The 18,084-nt window shown below is 42.5% G+C and overlaps 1 protein-coding gene across 1 annotated transcript in view; it reads left to right on the top strand.

Moving 5' to 3' along the window:
* Positions 1 to 9,874: 9,874 nt before the first annotated feature.
* map3k1 (mitogen-activated protein kinase kinase kinase 1, E3 ubiquitin protein ligase) overlaps positions 9,875 to 18,084 on the top strand; it is a gene marked incomplete at its 5' end in the record, with an annotated part of 35,765 nt that continues 27,555 nt past the window's right edge. The window contains one exon of the mRNA XM_079448786.1: positions 9,875 to 10,260. Coding sequence (XP_079304912.1) covers positions 9,875 to 10,260 — 386 coding nt within the window. The remainder of the gene's footprint in view (positions 10,261 to 18,084) is intronic.

Raw genomic sequence — 18,084 nt, 5'->3', positions numbered from 1 at the left:
CCCTTCATCCCTGTGTCTGCCTGCAATTGGGTTCTTCCCCACACAGTCTTTTCTTGACAGAACGAACCAGCCACTACAGAACCCAGCAGCAGCATGGACACTGACCGGTCCAGCTTGGCCCGTCGCCTCTGCAGTCTTCGCCAGGGAAGTGAGACTGTGGACGAGTATGTGGAGAGATTCCTAGACATTGCTGAACAGGGCGTCTTCGGAGAGAGGGAGCTGGCGGTGCTGTTCAACACCGGTCTCAGAGAGCCACTCTCTCGCTCGGAGATGAGGGCGATGAGGCCGTTGGATTTCGACGCCGTGTGGGTAACTGCCGCAGCGCGGAACGGGGGATCGAGCTCTCCCCTCTCTCGTCCCTGTCGCTCCCGTCTCCGTTCTCTCGTCTCGTCGGTGCATACCTCCAGGCGCTACCGATGCCGAGACTGGCTCCCTTGGGGGACTAGGTACAGTGGTGCCCCCCGGCCTGTAAGGGGTGATGGGGGTATGTGGTGAGGAAGACGGGACGAGAGCCGTGAGGCAGGGCCGGTGGTGTGAGTGATAGTTGCAATCAGCTGTACGCGGACTGGTCCTGCATATCTTACGGAGCAGATCGGGAACTTAAAAGGACGACAGGCAGGACTGTTGACGAGAGATGACCGGGCCCGAACATGTTAAGTTTTTGTTTATGTTTTATGGCCGGCAGTCGACCGTGAGGTGGCTGCCGGTTACTTCCGTGTTTATTGTTTGTTTAATTAAAGTTTTATTGTTTAAATGTCCGCCGGTTCCCGCCTCCTTCCTTCCCTTCTATGGATCTTATTACACTCATATTCACCCTTGAGTTTCAGTCAAAGATTAAAAACTTGATACATTTTTGATGAATGAGGCATTACAAGTAGCTTTTGTTTTCTTACCACTTTAAGAATAACAGACTTTGGTTGTTTTCATACACTAGTGTGTGCTTGTACTTAAATACAATAAATACACAGGGTATCATGATGTTTAAAAAAGATACCAAATAAGACATGAACTGTCACTTATGTAGTTTGTTTTTAGTCTTTTTGGGAGGATCATTTAAACCCCTGTGCCGTCTGGTGTTTTGCATCGGAGTATGGTATATCTGTGCTATGTTGGCATCCGGACACTCTGTGGGCACATAGAGAAGATCCCCTTATTCATCCTGACCCTTAGCACTCCCAACAGTTCCTCTTGTGGTGTTCTAGCAATTCCAGGTTGGGTGAACCCAACTTTGTTGATCCCAACCCTTGTGTTGCCAGGGATATTTTAGTCTGGTCTTTGCTCATAGACCCTGCAACATATTGGTCTGTGATGCCTGGTCTTTCCCAACGGACGTTACCTAGCCATTTGTCATGATTCTGCCTTCTCGTGTCTTGATTTCCTAGTCTAGTGGCAGGATCATGACAGGGCCACGTGTTTTGTGTGGAGAGAAACATGTTGTCAGTCATGACATAATATGTGTTCTCTCCTGTCTCAACTCTGGCCCCGCCCCTCTCGTTTCACAAGATCTCGCAAGATGAAAATGTGACATCCAGGTCTTGTGATATCAGCATGATAGAGTTTGATGGTGAAATAAGTATTTAGGATGCCCTGCCTCTTTTAAACCATATTATAATTCATTAAACAGGCGTAAAATATCAAACGACTCCAGACCCTCACCTCCAGGCGGATCCCCCTCCTCACTGTCTTCGATCCCGGAGGGATGTACCCTGGGTATGATCACTCTGGTGAGTTCAGCACCACCCATCTCGCCACCTCCAGCTAGCATTCATGGTAGGCACGGAAGGAGGGAGTCGTGGGACTCCCCGTCCGACTCTTCCAGCACGGAGCTTGTCGGGCCCCCCAACGCTTCTCTGCAGCCGGCCACACGTCCTGTGGGCCGGTCAAAGAAATAGAAGCCTCAGAGGGGGCCAGCGCCCAGTCTTGCACAGCACAAGGTGCCCAGTCCTGCAAAGCCGCAGCCGCAGGTCCCCAGTCCTGCACAGCCGCAGGTCCCCAGTCCTGCACAGCCGCAGGCGACCAGTCCTGCACAGGTGGCCTTCCAGCCGGTAACCAGTCCGTACTAAGTGAAGAACCCAAGGTACCAACACTAGTCGGACTCTGAGCGCAAAGTTGATGCAATGACATCTTAAATATGCTCATTAGTACATCAAGAATTGATTCTGAATTGAATCGTGAGGGACCAAACTATTCCCACCCCTCATGCTTATTGCAACATTACTGGAATGCTGGCACTAGAGCTTTACAAAATGACACTACATACAAACATATAAGAAAACATTCTGTTGGAGAAACACATAACCTTATATTACAGCTCAATATTGAATCCCCCAACATCTTCTGGGTTTAAAATTCATGGTTCACTTTAACATACTAATTTAGTCCAAGTTGCAAGCACATCCATGAGACAGCAAATATCTTTCATTTTAAGCAGAGATCTTCTCGAGCCTTCTATTGGTTGAACAGATTAGTCAGAGGGCTGCTGGACAAAAACGATTCCGGTTAAAGTGGATTCACATCAGTAAGGGCTTTTCTCATCCTGCTTCTTATCCTGTGACTTCTGTGTTTCCTGCACACGTCCACCACAGCACAAAGTATTTTTGTACTTTCATCTGTAATGTCAGCATCTTTTACATCCCAGTCCAACAAAATAGACGTTTCCTCTTTAATCATTTATGTTTTAAGTATTTTGTTTTGGAGAAGTTTTTAACAGGACATATTGTACATCATTGTAGTAAAAGTAAATAAAAGAGGACAATAGGCTTCCTGCATTTCCCACAGTAACAACAGATTAAATTAAAAATCCTCAATGTGTAATGCTTCTTTTGTGGACCATTTTGCAAGACATAAACAGCACAAGTCCAGAATCACTTCCTGTTTCAGTTTTCAGTTCCACACACACACGCACACACGCACACACGCACACACGAACACACGAACACACACACACACACACACACGAACACACACACACACGAACACGAACACACACACACACACGAACACACACACACACGAACACACGAACACACACACACACACACGAACACACGAACACACACACACACGAACACACACACACACGAACACACACACACACACACACGAACACACACGAACACACACACACACGAACACACACACACACGAACACACACACACACGAACACACACACACACGAACACACACACACGAACACACACAAACACGAACACACACACACACACACGAACACACACACACACGAACACACACACACACGAACACACACACGAACACACACACACACGAACACACACACACACGAACACACACGAACACGAACACACACGAACACACACGAACACGAACACACACGAACACACACGAACACGAACACACACGAACACGAACACACACGAACACGAACACACACGAACACGAACACACACGAACACGAACACACACGAACACACACGAACACGAACACACACGAACACGAACACACACGAACACGAACACACACGAACACGAACACACACGAACACACACGAACACGAACACACACGAACACACACGAACACGAACACACACGAACACGAACACACACGAACACACACGAACACGAACACACACACACACGAACACACACACACACGAACACACACACACACGAACACACACACACACGAACACACACACACACACGAACACACACACACACACGTGAACACACACACACACGTGAACACACACACACACGTGAACACACACACACACACACACACGAACACACACACACACACGAACACACACACACGAACACACACACACACACGAACACACACACACACACGAACACACACACACACACGAACACACACACACACACGAACACACACACACACACGAACACACACACACACGAACACACACACACACGAACACACACACACACGAACACACACACACACGAACACACACACACGAACACACACGAACACACACACACACACACACACACTTATAGACACTGACATATCATGATTCTTTTTTGTCCTTGTACATACAACGGGAGAATTCGTCAATGGAGTATCAAGTAAAACAGGTAAGTTAAACACAGGTAAGTCCACAAGTGGTAGTCTGAGATGAGACCAGGCGCTGTGTGTGTGAAGCAAGTCCTTATGTTTGTGACAAATGTCAGTGATTAGGTTATTAGTATTCTGCCGATGGTGACTGTGTGAGGGTGGAGCCTGGAGATTCAGTGACAGTGCACCTCTCCTGGGGGCCGGGGACCCAGATGACAAGGTGAATGACCTCTGGCTTTTGGAGGTGGTTGTTTTAGTACTCTGTGAGTAGACTAGGATCAAACAGGTCATCTCATTACTCCAGGCCATACCCTTCCAAGTCTATGAGATATTCTAATCTACCAAACTCATCGTCATGCTAGAGTCCAAGATGTCCCTTACTGTGAAGACTCCTTCTTTAACCGGTGGTTCGTCAATCTCGACCAGCTCTACGGGGGAAAGAGGTACATGTGAGTGATGGGGTTTTAATTGTGAAATATATAATGGAAGATTGTCTGAATAAGGTAGTGTTGAGGTTATTTGAGCTTTAAAATAACTGGATTGATCTCCTTTCCTATTTCAAAGGGCCCAATGTTATGAGGACTCAACTTAATGTCTCTTGTGTCTGTGAATGGACCCTGCTGATTGTGTGAGCCTACAAAATGCAATCTTAAACTGGAACTTGTTGAAGACCGAAGCACATCTGACCTGCTGTGGATTGAGACACTAAGCTTCTCTGAGGTATTGGAGGTTCTTATGATCTGTCCATACCATAAATTGGTGGTGAGATCCCTCCAACCAGTGTCTCCACTTCTCAAGGGCTAATTTGATAGCCAGCAGTTCACAGTCTCCATCGTTGTAATTCTTCTCCGCTGGGTTGCATTTATGGGAGAAACATGCACATGGATGGAGCTTAAGAGTTTCAAACTGAATTTCAAACTGATTGATGGAACTTGCATTTAGCTGCTTTGAGGAATAGATTACACTCACATAATGTTTGCTTCCTACATGCTGGCATTGCTTGGCTTGGCTCCAACAGTAGATGAAGATGTTTTCAACATAGACTATGACAAAGTGATGGAGAATGACTTAACTATATGGCATTGAGAGATATTCCATGTGTACGGTTGGAGTTTTGAAAGCAATCTTTTCCCATGAGTTTCCTTAAAAATGAAAGGGTGTCTATTAGGGGTGTGACCAGATCGTGTGCCACAAGATACATTTGTTTCAATCTCAAGATCAGATCTCGCAAGATGAAAATGTGACAAGGTCATCCAGGTCTTGTGATATCAGCATGATGGAGTTTGATGGTGAAATAAGTATTTAGGATGCCCTGCCTCTTTTAAACCATATTATAATTCATTAAACAGGCGTAAAATTTCATTCAAGCTAAATTTTCACAATGCATCAATTTTGTATTTTGTCATTTTCAGTTTAATAAAAGAAAAATCTTGTCTTGTTCTCGTCAACCCAATCTTGTGTCTCATCTCATCTCTTGGGATAAGTGTCTCGTCATACCCCCTAATGTCTATACATCTAGCCATCAAATGCTGAGTGCCGCTCCATTTTGCATCTCATCACGTACAGTATAAGTGGTATGTTTATTATAAAGAATTTCTGATGTTTCGCGATGCGACCTCTGTCTGAACGGTCATATCGGAATTCATTCCACTTTTGTAGATCCACCATTGTAAATCGGCATGTGACACAATTCTGCGCTAATTTAAAGCTTCACTTGCCATTCATTGACGGAAGTGCCCATTACATCTTGGGTGCCAAACATTAAGCATCAGATTATAAACATAAGCCCTTGCCCTGTCTACCGCAAGTGAGACGCATGATACGATGCAACAAATGACTATAGAATCCGTTATAATAAGAAATTTGCACTGCATAAAGTCAAAAACACACCCGGCGCCCATTTCAGAAAGGAGGATACTCAGATGCGTATGTACCTTATTCTTACATTTAATGGAGTCATTCATTGCACACATTTTGATCACACAGAGACCATCTCAGTGACTAAAATGTCGTCATAGACTGTGCTTTTCTAGAGGATCCTGTATGTGAAGAGGCTGCATTAATTCATTGGGATGTACTGATTTCAGGAGAGCAATTTATTACAGCTGTACCATTTTCTTTACAGTGAAATAGATATATCAAAACATATCTCATCCATCCTATCATCAAAAATATTAGCAATCCAGGCCATCGATGTTATGGTAATGTGTTGTGCCCTGAGCATCCAATAACGGTGCCAATGGGGGTCGAACAGCCTTACACTGCATCCTAACCACACGCGACGTGAGGAGATTCCTGAAGAAGTCCCATTTTAATTTCAGAATCTAAACGTATGTAATCAAATGTATAAAGCCTGTCATCATCCATGTTTGGCGAGTAATATTCATGAGGTGCAGACCTAACATCGAATGAGATTGTTGTGTGGGCGGAGCAGACTAGAATCTGATATTGGCCCATGGACCGCGGAACGCATCTGAACAAGGGGGGGCCATAATTTCAAGTCACGCGGAGGGGGTGAGGCGCAAATGCATTGAAACAGACAATATTACTGATATATTAAATAACGTTGCGGAGCACTTTATTTTATTCCGACACCACACAGTCACATCTACAGTACACACATGATGAACACGCACACATGTTTCCTCAGATTAACCCCTCTGATCCCACTTACATTCACACACAACAGGCCAAGCCTATTTACACATAAACGCACAGATGAAACTATAGCAAACACATAAAGTACATCCAGTCCACAACCACAACTCATCTTGCTGCCTTGAATCTAAATCAACATCATAGTCATTATCATCACAAGTCAAGACATTATTATCAGATTGATGTGCAGAGCCGCACAGACACACACTCACACCCACAAAACAAGAAAAGTTTTCCGCTCGTGTCACAAAATGTCAGCCAGTTAAAATCTTTGAACCACTGATATTGAACTGATCTTGCTTGTTGTGAAGACCCAGTCCCCTGTACCTTTTTGGTCTTCATAAGAACAGCAGGGTTTTGTGAGATCCCCGCAGCACTCACTTGTACAGTGGCTGTCGGTAGCTTGGCTTGAAGCCGGAGGAGAGCAGCTAGCGGGCTCGTCTGAGTCTGTGGTGGAGATGGACGCTCCGGGTCTGTTGTTGAGGCGACAGTGGAAGCTGGAGTAGTTTGCTCATTTTGTTTTGCCAGTTTATTTGTTAAAAATCTGACATTGACTTCTGTCCCTTCATTGTCGCAGCCTGGTAATGCCGCCAGCGGTTAAACAGATGCCCGCCGTTAGCTCGCGACGATGCTCTCACATGACAGACCTAGTAACTACGTCAACGTAACGTCGTAGTTGATAAACAATGCACACTAATTTCAAATCAAAATGCAGTAGTCAGTGTGAGTTTTTTTTATCGCAGCAGTTGGTGAGAGTGAGTGAAGCTGTGTGGTGACTAGTATTGTTTGGCTCGTAAAAACACGGATACAATTTAGGCTTTTATTCATATCAGATAGTTTGTCAGAGTACAAAAGTTGCCCGGGCCGTGGCCTCCCTGGCCCCCCCAGTTCCGCGGTCTATGTATTGGCCACATTTTAAAATTAGTGTGAACAGCTAAACAAAAAATCTGATGTCAAGTACTTGATTTTTGGAATCTGATTAAATAATCCAGATTACATGTAATCCATTTCTACCCAGCTCTGCTGCTACCTAAACCGCATTTACATCTCAAGCCTTAGCAAGCGGTCCCGGGTATGACAAGGAGTGGTCCCCGAAACGATTTCACTGCATGTGTGGAGCAGGTGCTAATGAGCAACAACCAGGCATTCAACATCAGCCTCGGGGAGCCTACCACCCCCACTCCACCTGACCTTGTGCCCAGTTATCTTACACCGGACGTTAGCCAACTGTTAGTTATCCAATGTCTATTGTCCACCGGGGCAGCTTTGTTGCAGCAGTTAAATTGCCTTAACACAAAAAACTATTGACCCATTGTGGTTGATTATTGAATTCTATTCACCTATTGTTTAATTAAGCTATTAGTTTCTTGTTTAGTCCTGTATTTAAAAGTGGATTAAAATATGGTGTATTATTTTATGCATAAGTCATGCCTTGTGCTTTTACTTACGTGAGAGCGTACACAATGCAAGTTACTCCTCAACTCCTTTTGTACGTATTGCTGTTATTGCATGACATCCTAGTTCCTTTCATCAGGCCAAACATAGACTTATATAACTAGCTTCCATACTCTTTCTAGTTTTGTAATGCCATTGATTTGTGCCCTATTTTCTGCATTCTCATAAGGGCACTAAATCTCTTTCCCACTCATTCTCCTTCACAACTCCTTCCTGGTGGAACATTCTTCCCAATGGGGTCCGGTCAACCACATCTCTCACAACCTTCAAAAAACGACTTAAAACACACCTCTTCTGTGAATACTTGACAGACAAATGAAAAAAAGCATTTACACTAACCCTCTTCTCTCAACAGGTAGTGGTCTGGCTTTTATTGAAACTAGTATCTTTGTATTAGCACCTAATGTACTATTTCTCTTTTATGACACATCGCTTATTGCTCCCTGAACTCTTTGTAAGTCACTTTGGATAAAAGCGTCTGCTAAATGACTCAATGTAAATGCATCATTCGGGTGTATTTTGAGAACAAATATCTTGTTTACAATTCTGTGCTATTAAAGTCATTGTCTGCATACATGAACATAGAGCACAAAAGTAAAATGAAACAAAAATATATACTATATAATGAACAAAATAAAAAGATATATGCCAAAACGACGGGGAATACTAGCGTAGAACGAGTCTGAAAGTCTTATTTCGGGGACGCGGGTGTTTCTGTGAGCTGATCGTTATCAAAACGTCGAGAATCTCCAGAAGAGGACGAGGGTGCAGCACATAACTGATATGGTGTCGTTCTATAGGATCGGTTAAACCGACTGTTCAAATATCTGAGTGTGCACCTCATGACACATCTGCTCTTTAACATTGAACACAACTACATTTATTCATTTGGCAGACACTTTTATCCAAAGCAAGTAGTTATACAGTGACATATTACTGCAGAGCAATCAGGGGTAAGGTGTCTTGCTCAAGGGCACTTCAGTCATGACCTGCTGGCACTGAGACTTGAACCAACAACCTTCTGATCACAAGCCCAACTCTCTAACCACCAGGCCACAGCTGACCCCGTTTGTACATTATACGTTTCCCAGACAGGGCTTAAGCCTAGTCCATGACTAACTTAAATGTTAGAGGTGTAGAAAACAACTTGCACTGACATATCTTAAAATATATAAATGTGATTGTTATGTCTCAGGATGTCCACCAGCATTATAACGTCTGCTTTTAAAACGACTTAAATATCCTAATTTAACCAAGCCCCAGTCTTGGCTTAAGCTAATGCATGTCTGGGACACCACCCCTTTAAGTCCCCTTAAAAACCACTATGTGTTGAAAACATGCTCCCTCATAAGAAACTTCTCAGTCTTTGAATTTCTACAATATTTGCTATTTGAAATAAAAACAAATAGTTTATTTGTTCAATTTCAAATGTTGTTCTTTCAAAACATCCAATAAATGTTTTCCTTATTGCCCGTCGCTTAACAATCAACAAACATAATAATAATCAGGTACTTATCAAAGTATATTATGATCAGATAAAAAAGAAAACTAATAATTTCTCATAGTGACGACACACACGAAGGCGTGCCTCTGAAGCGATGTCTCCTCCCATGTGGCTCGAAGCCCCACCTTCCTGCCCGCAAGCCCCTCCTCCTGTCATAGGATCTATCAAGTGGTAAAAAAAGCAGTACAGAAAATGGCGACGGCGGGGAGCCGGACGTCGTCGTTAAGCGGATTATTAGACTCGAATAACGGACCAAACGTCGGGATCGGATCTCAGGGAAGCTTCGGTGGCTCCGGACCTGCTCACAGCTGCGGGAAAGCGAGGAGAAGCGCGGGGGAGAACTCTGAGTGGAGGCGGAAGGTGAAGAGTGTTGATCTGGATACATGTGAGAGCGGGACCGCCGCGGAGGCGTCGGGCGCGAGCGCGTTTCTGCGCCAGAGTCTCACAGAGTCTCACAGAAGCGGCGATCATCTGTCCGATAGCGCTCAGGAATGGATGAAAAGGTCTTTAAGGGTCAGTGCTGCTGAGTCTCCGAGCCCTGGACATGCTACCGCGGACATGAACGCGGCACACAACAGGTAACAACCGCTTAAACATGCATTGACGCTATACAGGTATGGACGCACGGTAAACGGCTCCGAATTTGTAATATATCACTGTGTGTGTGTGTGTGTGTATCACACAAGAGATTTCTTTACAAACACCTTTGACTTGTTCGTAAGTTTACTTCTCTTCATCTCTGCTGCTCAACTTTACTGTCGCAGATGAGCCCGCGTTGCTTTCACAGTTTCAGCATTTCTGCATTCAAAAGTGTTTTTCATATTCACACAAATGATTTTCACCACTTAGAAGTGTAATTCTGTGAATAGGGCTTGAATAATGTTGTGTTCGTTATTATTATTATTATGTAGTAATAAGCCATGGCAAGAGCAGAACATTGGAAGTATTATTTTGCTCTGTGTTATAATATATAATGGAGGACAGATGGAATTGGGTTCTGATGTTATGAGCGTTTTTCATGTGGTCAGTAAATGATAAGTTCATTTCATTTGTTTCTGTTGTTGACCGTGTAGTGACCAGTCAAAGCCGTGTTCTTGAGATGAGTAAATGCTTCTGCAGAATGATTGTACATGTGGGATTTGAGACTGTAAACAGAATGAGAGCTGATGCTTCAGAAACCACTGGAAACAGAGACGTGTGCCATTGTGAACTGTGATTTCTAGGAAAGTAGTTACAGATTCCTCTCTTGACTGCTGATGGACTCAAAATCTTAACTGCACAGTTCATGAGTTTAGTCCAAAAGGTTGCACGGTTGAAATATGGGTCACGCATGTTTCTCGCAGTAATCACGGGAAGTGCATATTAGAATTGAAATCCTTACCGATATGGAGCACTGAACTAAATCGTTTTTAGGTTTTCCAGCAGCTAGTCGTGTGATATTTTCTTTCATCCAGTATGTGGTCACGTTCTTGCGTGTTGGTAAAGACACACAGGGATTCACAGTCTGTTATTCCAAACACCTTGTTGTACGTCATCGAGCTTCTTTATTTACCGCCATTCCCCCTCGAGTCAGAACAAGAGCTGAGGTCATTGTGTTTTTTGATGGAGGGAACGTTACAGGTAAAAGCAGTGGAGGTGCACACAGGAGCTGAAAGAAAGAGCAGATGTTCTCTTACTTGAGGCCACCTCATCTGCTCACACCCTATTTCATGCATTGTTGAGTGATCAAAGGAGTCCCCGACTGATGCTCCTTAACCTGAGACGATGAGTCTCACCTGCCCATATGTCACGTGCAGCAACATCTTATCAATTCACATTGAATCTGACTAGTTTGTTCACACAACTGTCACTCAACGTTAATTCTGTAGTACCCACACCAGCGGAGCATAATGTTATGTTTAGTGTTCTCCAGTTTTACATTTCGAATGCTTGTGGCCTTTAAATATTCATCATTTTTGATTGGCTTGAACAAGATGAATATGAAATATGATTTAGCTGATTTTTGATTTGGCGTTGGGTACTGTGGATTTTCCTGTGCGGTGGACACAGTTGGTGGGATCCGTTGGGTGTTCCCAGCCCAAAGAATCGTAATTAATTTGTTTGTGTTTCCAGCGGATGTGGTGGGGCTTGAACTGATGCAGGATAAGATAACACCTCCAGAGTAGGAACTATCACCGCCCTTTGATGTTACTGAAGCCACTGCCAGAGGTTGAACATTTATGTCTAGAATAGGGCTGTGCAAAATTATCGATACAGCTAACTATTGCGATCATTTCTTTCAAGATAGTGTATCGATAGTCCAACCTATAGTATCGATACCTTAAATAAGTCATGTTTTGAATGGATTCAAAATGACGTTTCATCGCATAACAATTTTTTCCGTTCCTGTTGATGTCGCTGTCATACAGACAATGTCTCAAAAGCAAGCGGGTGCGAGAAAGCAAATGGCGTAAAGTAGATTCATTCATATAATATCACCAACAAGCTTCCGTATATCTTAGCTTGTGCAAAGAAAATAACAGAGTCGGTGGTGTATTTTATTTGTAAGGATTTGTGACAGTGTGGTTGAAAACCCCGGCTTCAGGCATATGGTGAACACTAGCTGTGTTATGTGATTCCGATTCGCAGGCACATAACGGACGTAGAAGTACCCGGGATTTACGAAGAGGTAAAAAAATCCCTTAGCTCGGTAGAGCGAGTGACCCTGACTTGCAACGCATCGTATGTTAGGATTACATCACAACCACAGACACGCGCAATGCATGAGACGAGCCATACTGGCATAAACATTGCGGAGTTACTGAAAACTGCACTGGTGGAGTGGGATATAAAAGAGAGTCATACTGACAATTTCAGTTTTATGAAGAGATTTTAATGTACTTTGTCTTTTATTGACAACATACTGAAAAAATAAGTTTTTTGTGGCATTTGCATTTAAATGTTTAATGACTAAATATGCACTTTAAACATTATATGTTCGCTGTTCAGTAACACTGTGTAAGCAAGATGACAAATACCTCTTATAAATAGCTTTGTTAATAAAATTGAATGGAATCTTTTGTGTCTGCAGAGTTATCACTATAATGTGATGAACATACCAGAATACCATAGATTGTACACAACAACATGTATTTTTAGCTCACTCTTAATTTGTATTTATTTAAAACTAATTATTGCAATATATCGAACGTTTGTATCGTATCGAATGTATTGTGATATATTGTATCGGGACCCATCTATCGTGATATGTATCGTATCGTGAGGCCCTTGCCAATACACAGCCCTTGTCTAGAATGTGTCTGAAATGTCTTTTGAGAAATATTGTTTGTGATTCAAAGGCTTTTTTTCCTAATAATATACATTCATAAATAATGATGTGTGCGTAAAACAGACCTTCCCAAAATCTCCTCCGGATTCACAAATACTTCGTAAATGTCAGATTTGATAGTAAAACGTGTGTATGATAATGAATTCCAATCATTGGTAATAAGGCGTGCATGCACACTCATTCATAATTGGCACAATACCCGCCTATGAATTACAACAAATTACGGATCTAAGAATGCTGTGGAATTCTCTGGATTCCATTCTCAGGTTTGGCACGTTATATTGCATAAATGCATAAGAGACTAATAGGCTGCACGCCTAACAATAAATGAATAACATTTTTAGCTAGCTGAAATAATACCAGCTGGTGGCGCTTCGGATGCTTTGCGCATTTTTCTGGAGACAAGTTGGTTGCTATGATTAGGAATATCCACGTCAGAAACATGTAACGAGTATCTTACTTTTATTAAGGAATATAAAGATGCATTAACAAGCCATGTTAACTTCTTGAGTTGTTGAGTTGTACATGAGTGATGGTTTGTCTATGTACTGTTTGTCCCCCTGTGTTAAAAGGGACAGCGACGAGGTCTGCCTTTTACCTGCTACAAAGATACAAACTAAACGTTACTATGTTGACTCTATTGTTTCTTGTCTGGTAAAGTATAAATTTAAAATCAGTCAAGTGTAATTTTGAAGCACATCCTGGTTTATGACGTTCTTGTAATTTGAAGGTGTTGTGTATGATTCATTGACCTGTCAAATGTAAGAACTTGACCTTCCGTGAGCCCTGAAATAAGCTATCCGAGCCAACATCACGTTTGTGCCAAGTGGTCGAAGTTTTCTCTCTCAAACACGCTGTAGTCCACGTCTGTTCCTGCTGAAAACATCCACTCCACATGCTGACGTTGTAAGAAGACTCTCAAAGATTCACGAGGTCCTCAGAGCTTCATCGTGACAAATATAGCTTCCTGAGGTCGAACGCACAGGGGCTAAAGAAAGAGGGTGTATGTTTCTGGTGGCGTCTTGTGTGTCGAGGGAGTAGGTTAGTGGCGTTTGAGTGTGAAATGTGACACATTGCTTCTTAAAATGGGTTTTAGTGCAGTCAAGGTGAATTCTTGCAGTTCCCATCACCAAAGATCAATTTAGCATTCTTCTAGTAATCTCTCTGTCAGTAATTTAAACTGATGGATGAACTCGCCTACATTTCTGATGATGCCTTAATACACATGAAGAAACTGTAGTAGACTTCAGTATTTATTTACTTTAGTAAACCCTAATAATTCTACAGTATGTGGGCTGCATTACTATGGACCGGATGTAGTCATAGTCTGTAAAATGACTTTCTTGTTTGTTTTGTTGCATATCAACTTGTAAATGTTAACTTTCAAAAGGTTCAACACATTTTAAAAACACAGTTGCAGTAAGTCAGTATATTAAACACAATGCAGCAGTAATTTCAGACTTGTCAGAGATTGAATAAACCGTCGTGTACTATATGTGAAAATAATGAGAAATAAAAATGTCAGGTGAAAGGAGTTATGAATACTGATATACTGTACTAGTGTATTTACTGTTCTTTTGCAAACCAGCATGATTTGTCCTTGTAAAATACATTTTCAGCAAGGCTGCAGACATTTTGTGTGGAATGTCAAGAGTTTGATGACCATGAGCTGTTGTTAAGATGTCTGTGGAGTTTTCTGTTGCTAAGCAGGAACCGTAGCACTACAAAATCAGGTCCTTCAAAGAGAGGTCAAAGTTCGATTTCTCCCAAACCCACACTTGCAAATGTAATACATTTTCTGGGTGTTTTAATTGATCTAGAGAAGTTGTGTCATATAGTTTGAACACTTAAGACTAGTTGAAGCTATATGTGTATATTTAGTTTACATTATTAAAAATAGATATTAAATGGATATTGTGACTCTCTTGAGAAGTATTGTACTGTGTTCCCCGAGGGATTTGACAGACGTCTATAACTAATTAGCATATTTGTGACGTCATCATCACATGGTGTTAGTGTTAGCACTTATCTGTTTTTCTTCTTCTCTCTGATCCGTCACATTAAACTGTATTTGACATGCTACCAGCTGCTAAAATCCTGATTTATAAATGCCACATCATCGGACAAAATCACAATACAGAACATCTACATTCAAAATTATGTTTGCCTTTTCTTGACAATGTGTTGCTGTATTACGAACTCTTTTTTTGATTTTAATACGAGAGGCGGAGGGCTCGCACACACATGTAGCTCATGTGCATGCCATGCGAACACAGAGGATGCCATGCGCGCACGTGGCCACGTTCCACTCACACCAAACAAGATGCGTAATCGCTGTGAATCCACTAGCTAGTCGATCACAGATACAGTCATTATCGCGGATGGATAAAAAAGTACAGAATGTGACGCCAAATATACTTTGCATTGTATGGGAAACGCTGTTGTAATTTTAATGCATGAAACAGCAATGACCAATGACTGTACACCACGGAAAATTATTTACACCTAACTCCTGTGGATTAAGAGAAGAGTTTGATTTGATTTTGATTTGATTCAATTTATTGTCATCACACACATACAAGTACAGTGCAACGAAATGTATTAACGAAAAGAGTTATGTTGTGTCATGAAAATGTGTTTTTTGTTTTGGTCTGCTTGACATGTGCAGTGCACTATTTGTCACGGAAATACACACGGATACCACTGATACCAAGAGTTTTGGGCTGTATGTGCCTGTAAAGACACGGGTAAACAAACAGACATCTAGCAGAGCAATAAAGCATTAATACTTGATAACTTAATGCAACCAATTGCAATCATTATATGGCCAAATATAAATCGAGTTCTATACAAACTTGTGTGGATAAAACTCAACTCGCCTCAGGAGGTGGCCCGTGGAGCACACAGGACGCCTCCAAAAGTCTTACTATTTCTAAATGGACATGTTAGCACTCAGAAGTTTGAAACCCTACAGTCGCACATGAATGTCTTTCCATCCAGCGAAAATGCAAAGGCCTCTTTACGGCCATCAGGAACTGCACGGGTTAGTTGAATGATAACGCCTGAATGCTGGACACAAAGGTCCGGATATTTCCATAACCATTAGGCCCTGTCCGTAGACACAGGGGTCCCCCCCTCCTCTCATGTTTTGTTTGGTTAGCAGGAGGACAAGCCGGGCTACATGTGAAAAGTAAACACATCGGAGTGGGACTAATCAGACCCAGATTACCGGTTAAAACAACAAGTGTTGTGGCAGACTTGGGCTAGATACCCTCAAACTCACAGTTGATGTCATATGAGGAGTACGCTAAGACTGACAAAACTGATGACTTTGTCCTGGGCCACATGAGTTTTAGGGGTTGGGTTAAACTAAACTGGGACGAGTGAAACTCTTCTCTTAGTGCGTGATCGAGTCTTCTCTTGGACTCTGTTGATTATATTCTGTTACAAGAATCTCTGCTGTGTCTAGCGAGTGTTGTAAACACATTGTATGTTAAAACGGCATGGGAAAGAGCCATCGATCTCCCAGCATCTCGTCTGTCTCCAGGGACAATCCATTAGAAATCTGATTCTGCCTGTAAATTGGGAGTGACAGAAATGGAGTCCTTGAGTTTGAGAACGCAGCACAAAGAGATTCATTGTGGAACCACAACACTGTTGTCGCAATGATCCCAGCTCTAGACTTCATTATTGGAGGGGCCATCAGAGGAAATGAGCCAGTGCCTCTCAACCACTTTACAATTCCTTTGGCCTTCTCCATCTTCATATTAGTCCAACCTGACTTTGAAAATATTTTCAAAGCCACATCTCCAAACGTTCCAAGTGCACCCCCAGTGACGAATGCAGATGAATTACACACTTTCTTAGGTGTCGACCTGTTCGTTAATTTAAGCATTTCTGTAATTAACATAACCGGTGCTTTGTGAAAAGTTTCTTCCAGTTGCGTCTTCTGCCTAAACGGTCAAAAGCACCCCCAGAAGGCTCTTAACTTGCAGAATGATTCCAGAATCCATGCTGGTCTTTTGTTGGTGATTAACGGGGGTGGTCTGAGCCACTTGTTTTTCCTACACAAGTACAACAATAACTTCAATTGCCTGGTTTGTACTGGTGCTTAAATCTGACCGTCACCACACAGGGTCCAAACAAACACTTGTAAAGCACCTCAAACTCAAGTGGCTCTGGCAAGACTTCATGGTTTCTTTCAAGTGTTTATGATTTGTTCTAGTCTAATAAGGTTTTATATAAGGGTAACGTTGGTCAGTATGGATATTTTGATATTTTATATCATTGGCTGTGCCGAACCCACTGCTGTTGTGTTCTCTGTGGACAGTTGCCAGGGTTCTGTAATGTTGAGGTGTTCATTGCTGCATGGCTGCTAGGATTCTCTTGATTATTATTTGGGATCAGGGGTCTTTTACCGGCATACTGTTATTGACTTGTATGCAGACACTAAAGCGACCTGCAGTGTATTTGAAGTATGCATTTTATCAGTATGTTTCCTGGGATTCGAACCCAAAAACATAATTCTTTTAACCGAGCTACAGCAACGGAAGCAGCAGGACTGGTCTGTTTGTCAAAACACTGCAAAACTATAATATTTACTAAATGAAGTTCTAAATGTGACCCTGGACAATGACACCAGTATTACGGGTACATTTTTCTTTAAATTGAGATTTATACATTGCCTGAAAGCTAAATAAATACGCTTCTCGTTGATGTTTGTTAGGGTAAGACAATATTTCGAATTGAAATTGCGATGTGAGACGTTGCGATTTGTTAATCTCATGAGGATGCAATGTGAAAATTATGCAATACGTCTTTTCCAAGCCTGCTTTGAGTGGCATTCGTGCTAACAAACTGAGTGAGTGCAGTCAGACCGCACACATAGCCTGTCCTGTGTCATACTCGCGCGTCTCTGCCCATGCGGCGCATTTCCCTGACGAGCCATTTAAACTTGACGCGCACACACAAACTGTTTCGTAATGCTCGTTTATACTCAAATCGGCTCGACATCACTACACCATTTGCTTATTTCACTTGGATGAAATGAAACATTCAGCACATTTTCTTCTTG

The sequence above is a fragment of the Barbatula barbatula genome (genome assembly GCF_947034865.1).
Source record: "Barbatula barbatula genome assembly, chromosome: 24".
Classification (NCBI taxonomy): Eukaryota; Metazoa; Chordata; class Actinopteri; order Cypriniformes; family Nemacheilidae; genus Barbatula; species Barbatula barbatula.
The sequence above is the reverse complement of the archived record's forward strand: the minus strand, read 5'-3'. Positions and strand labels throughout refer to the sequence as shown.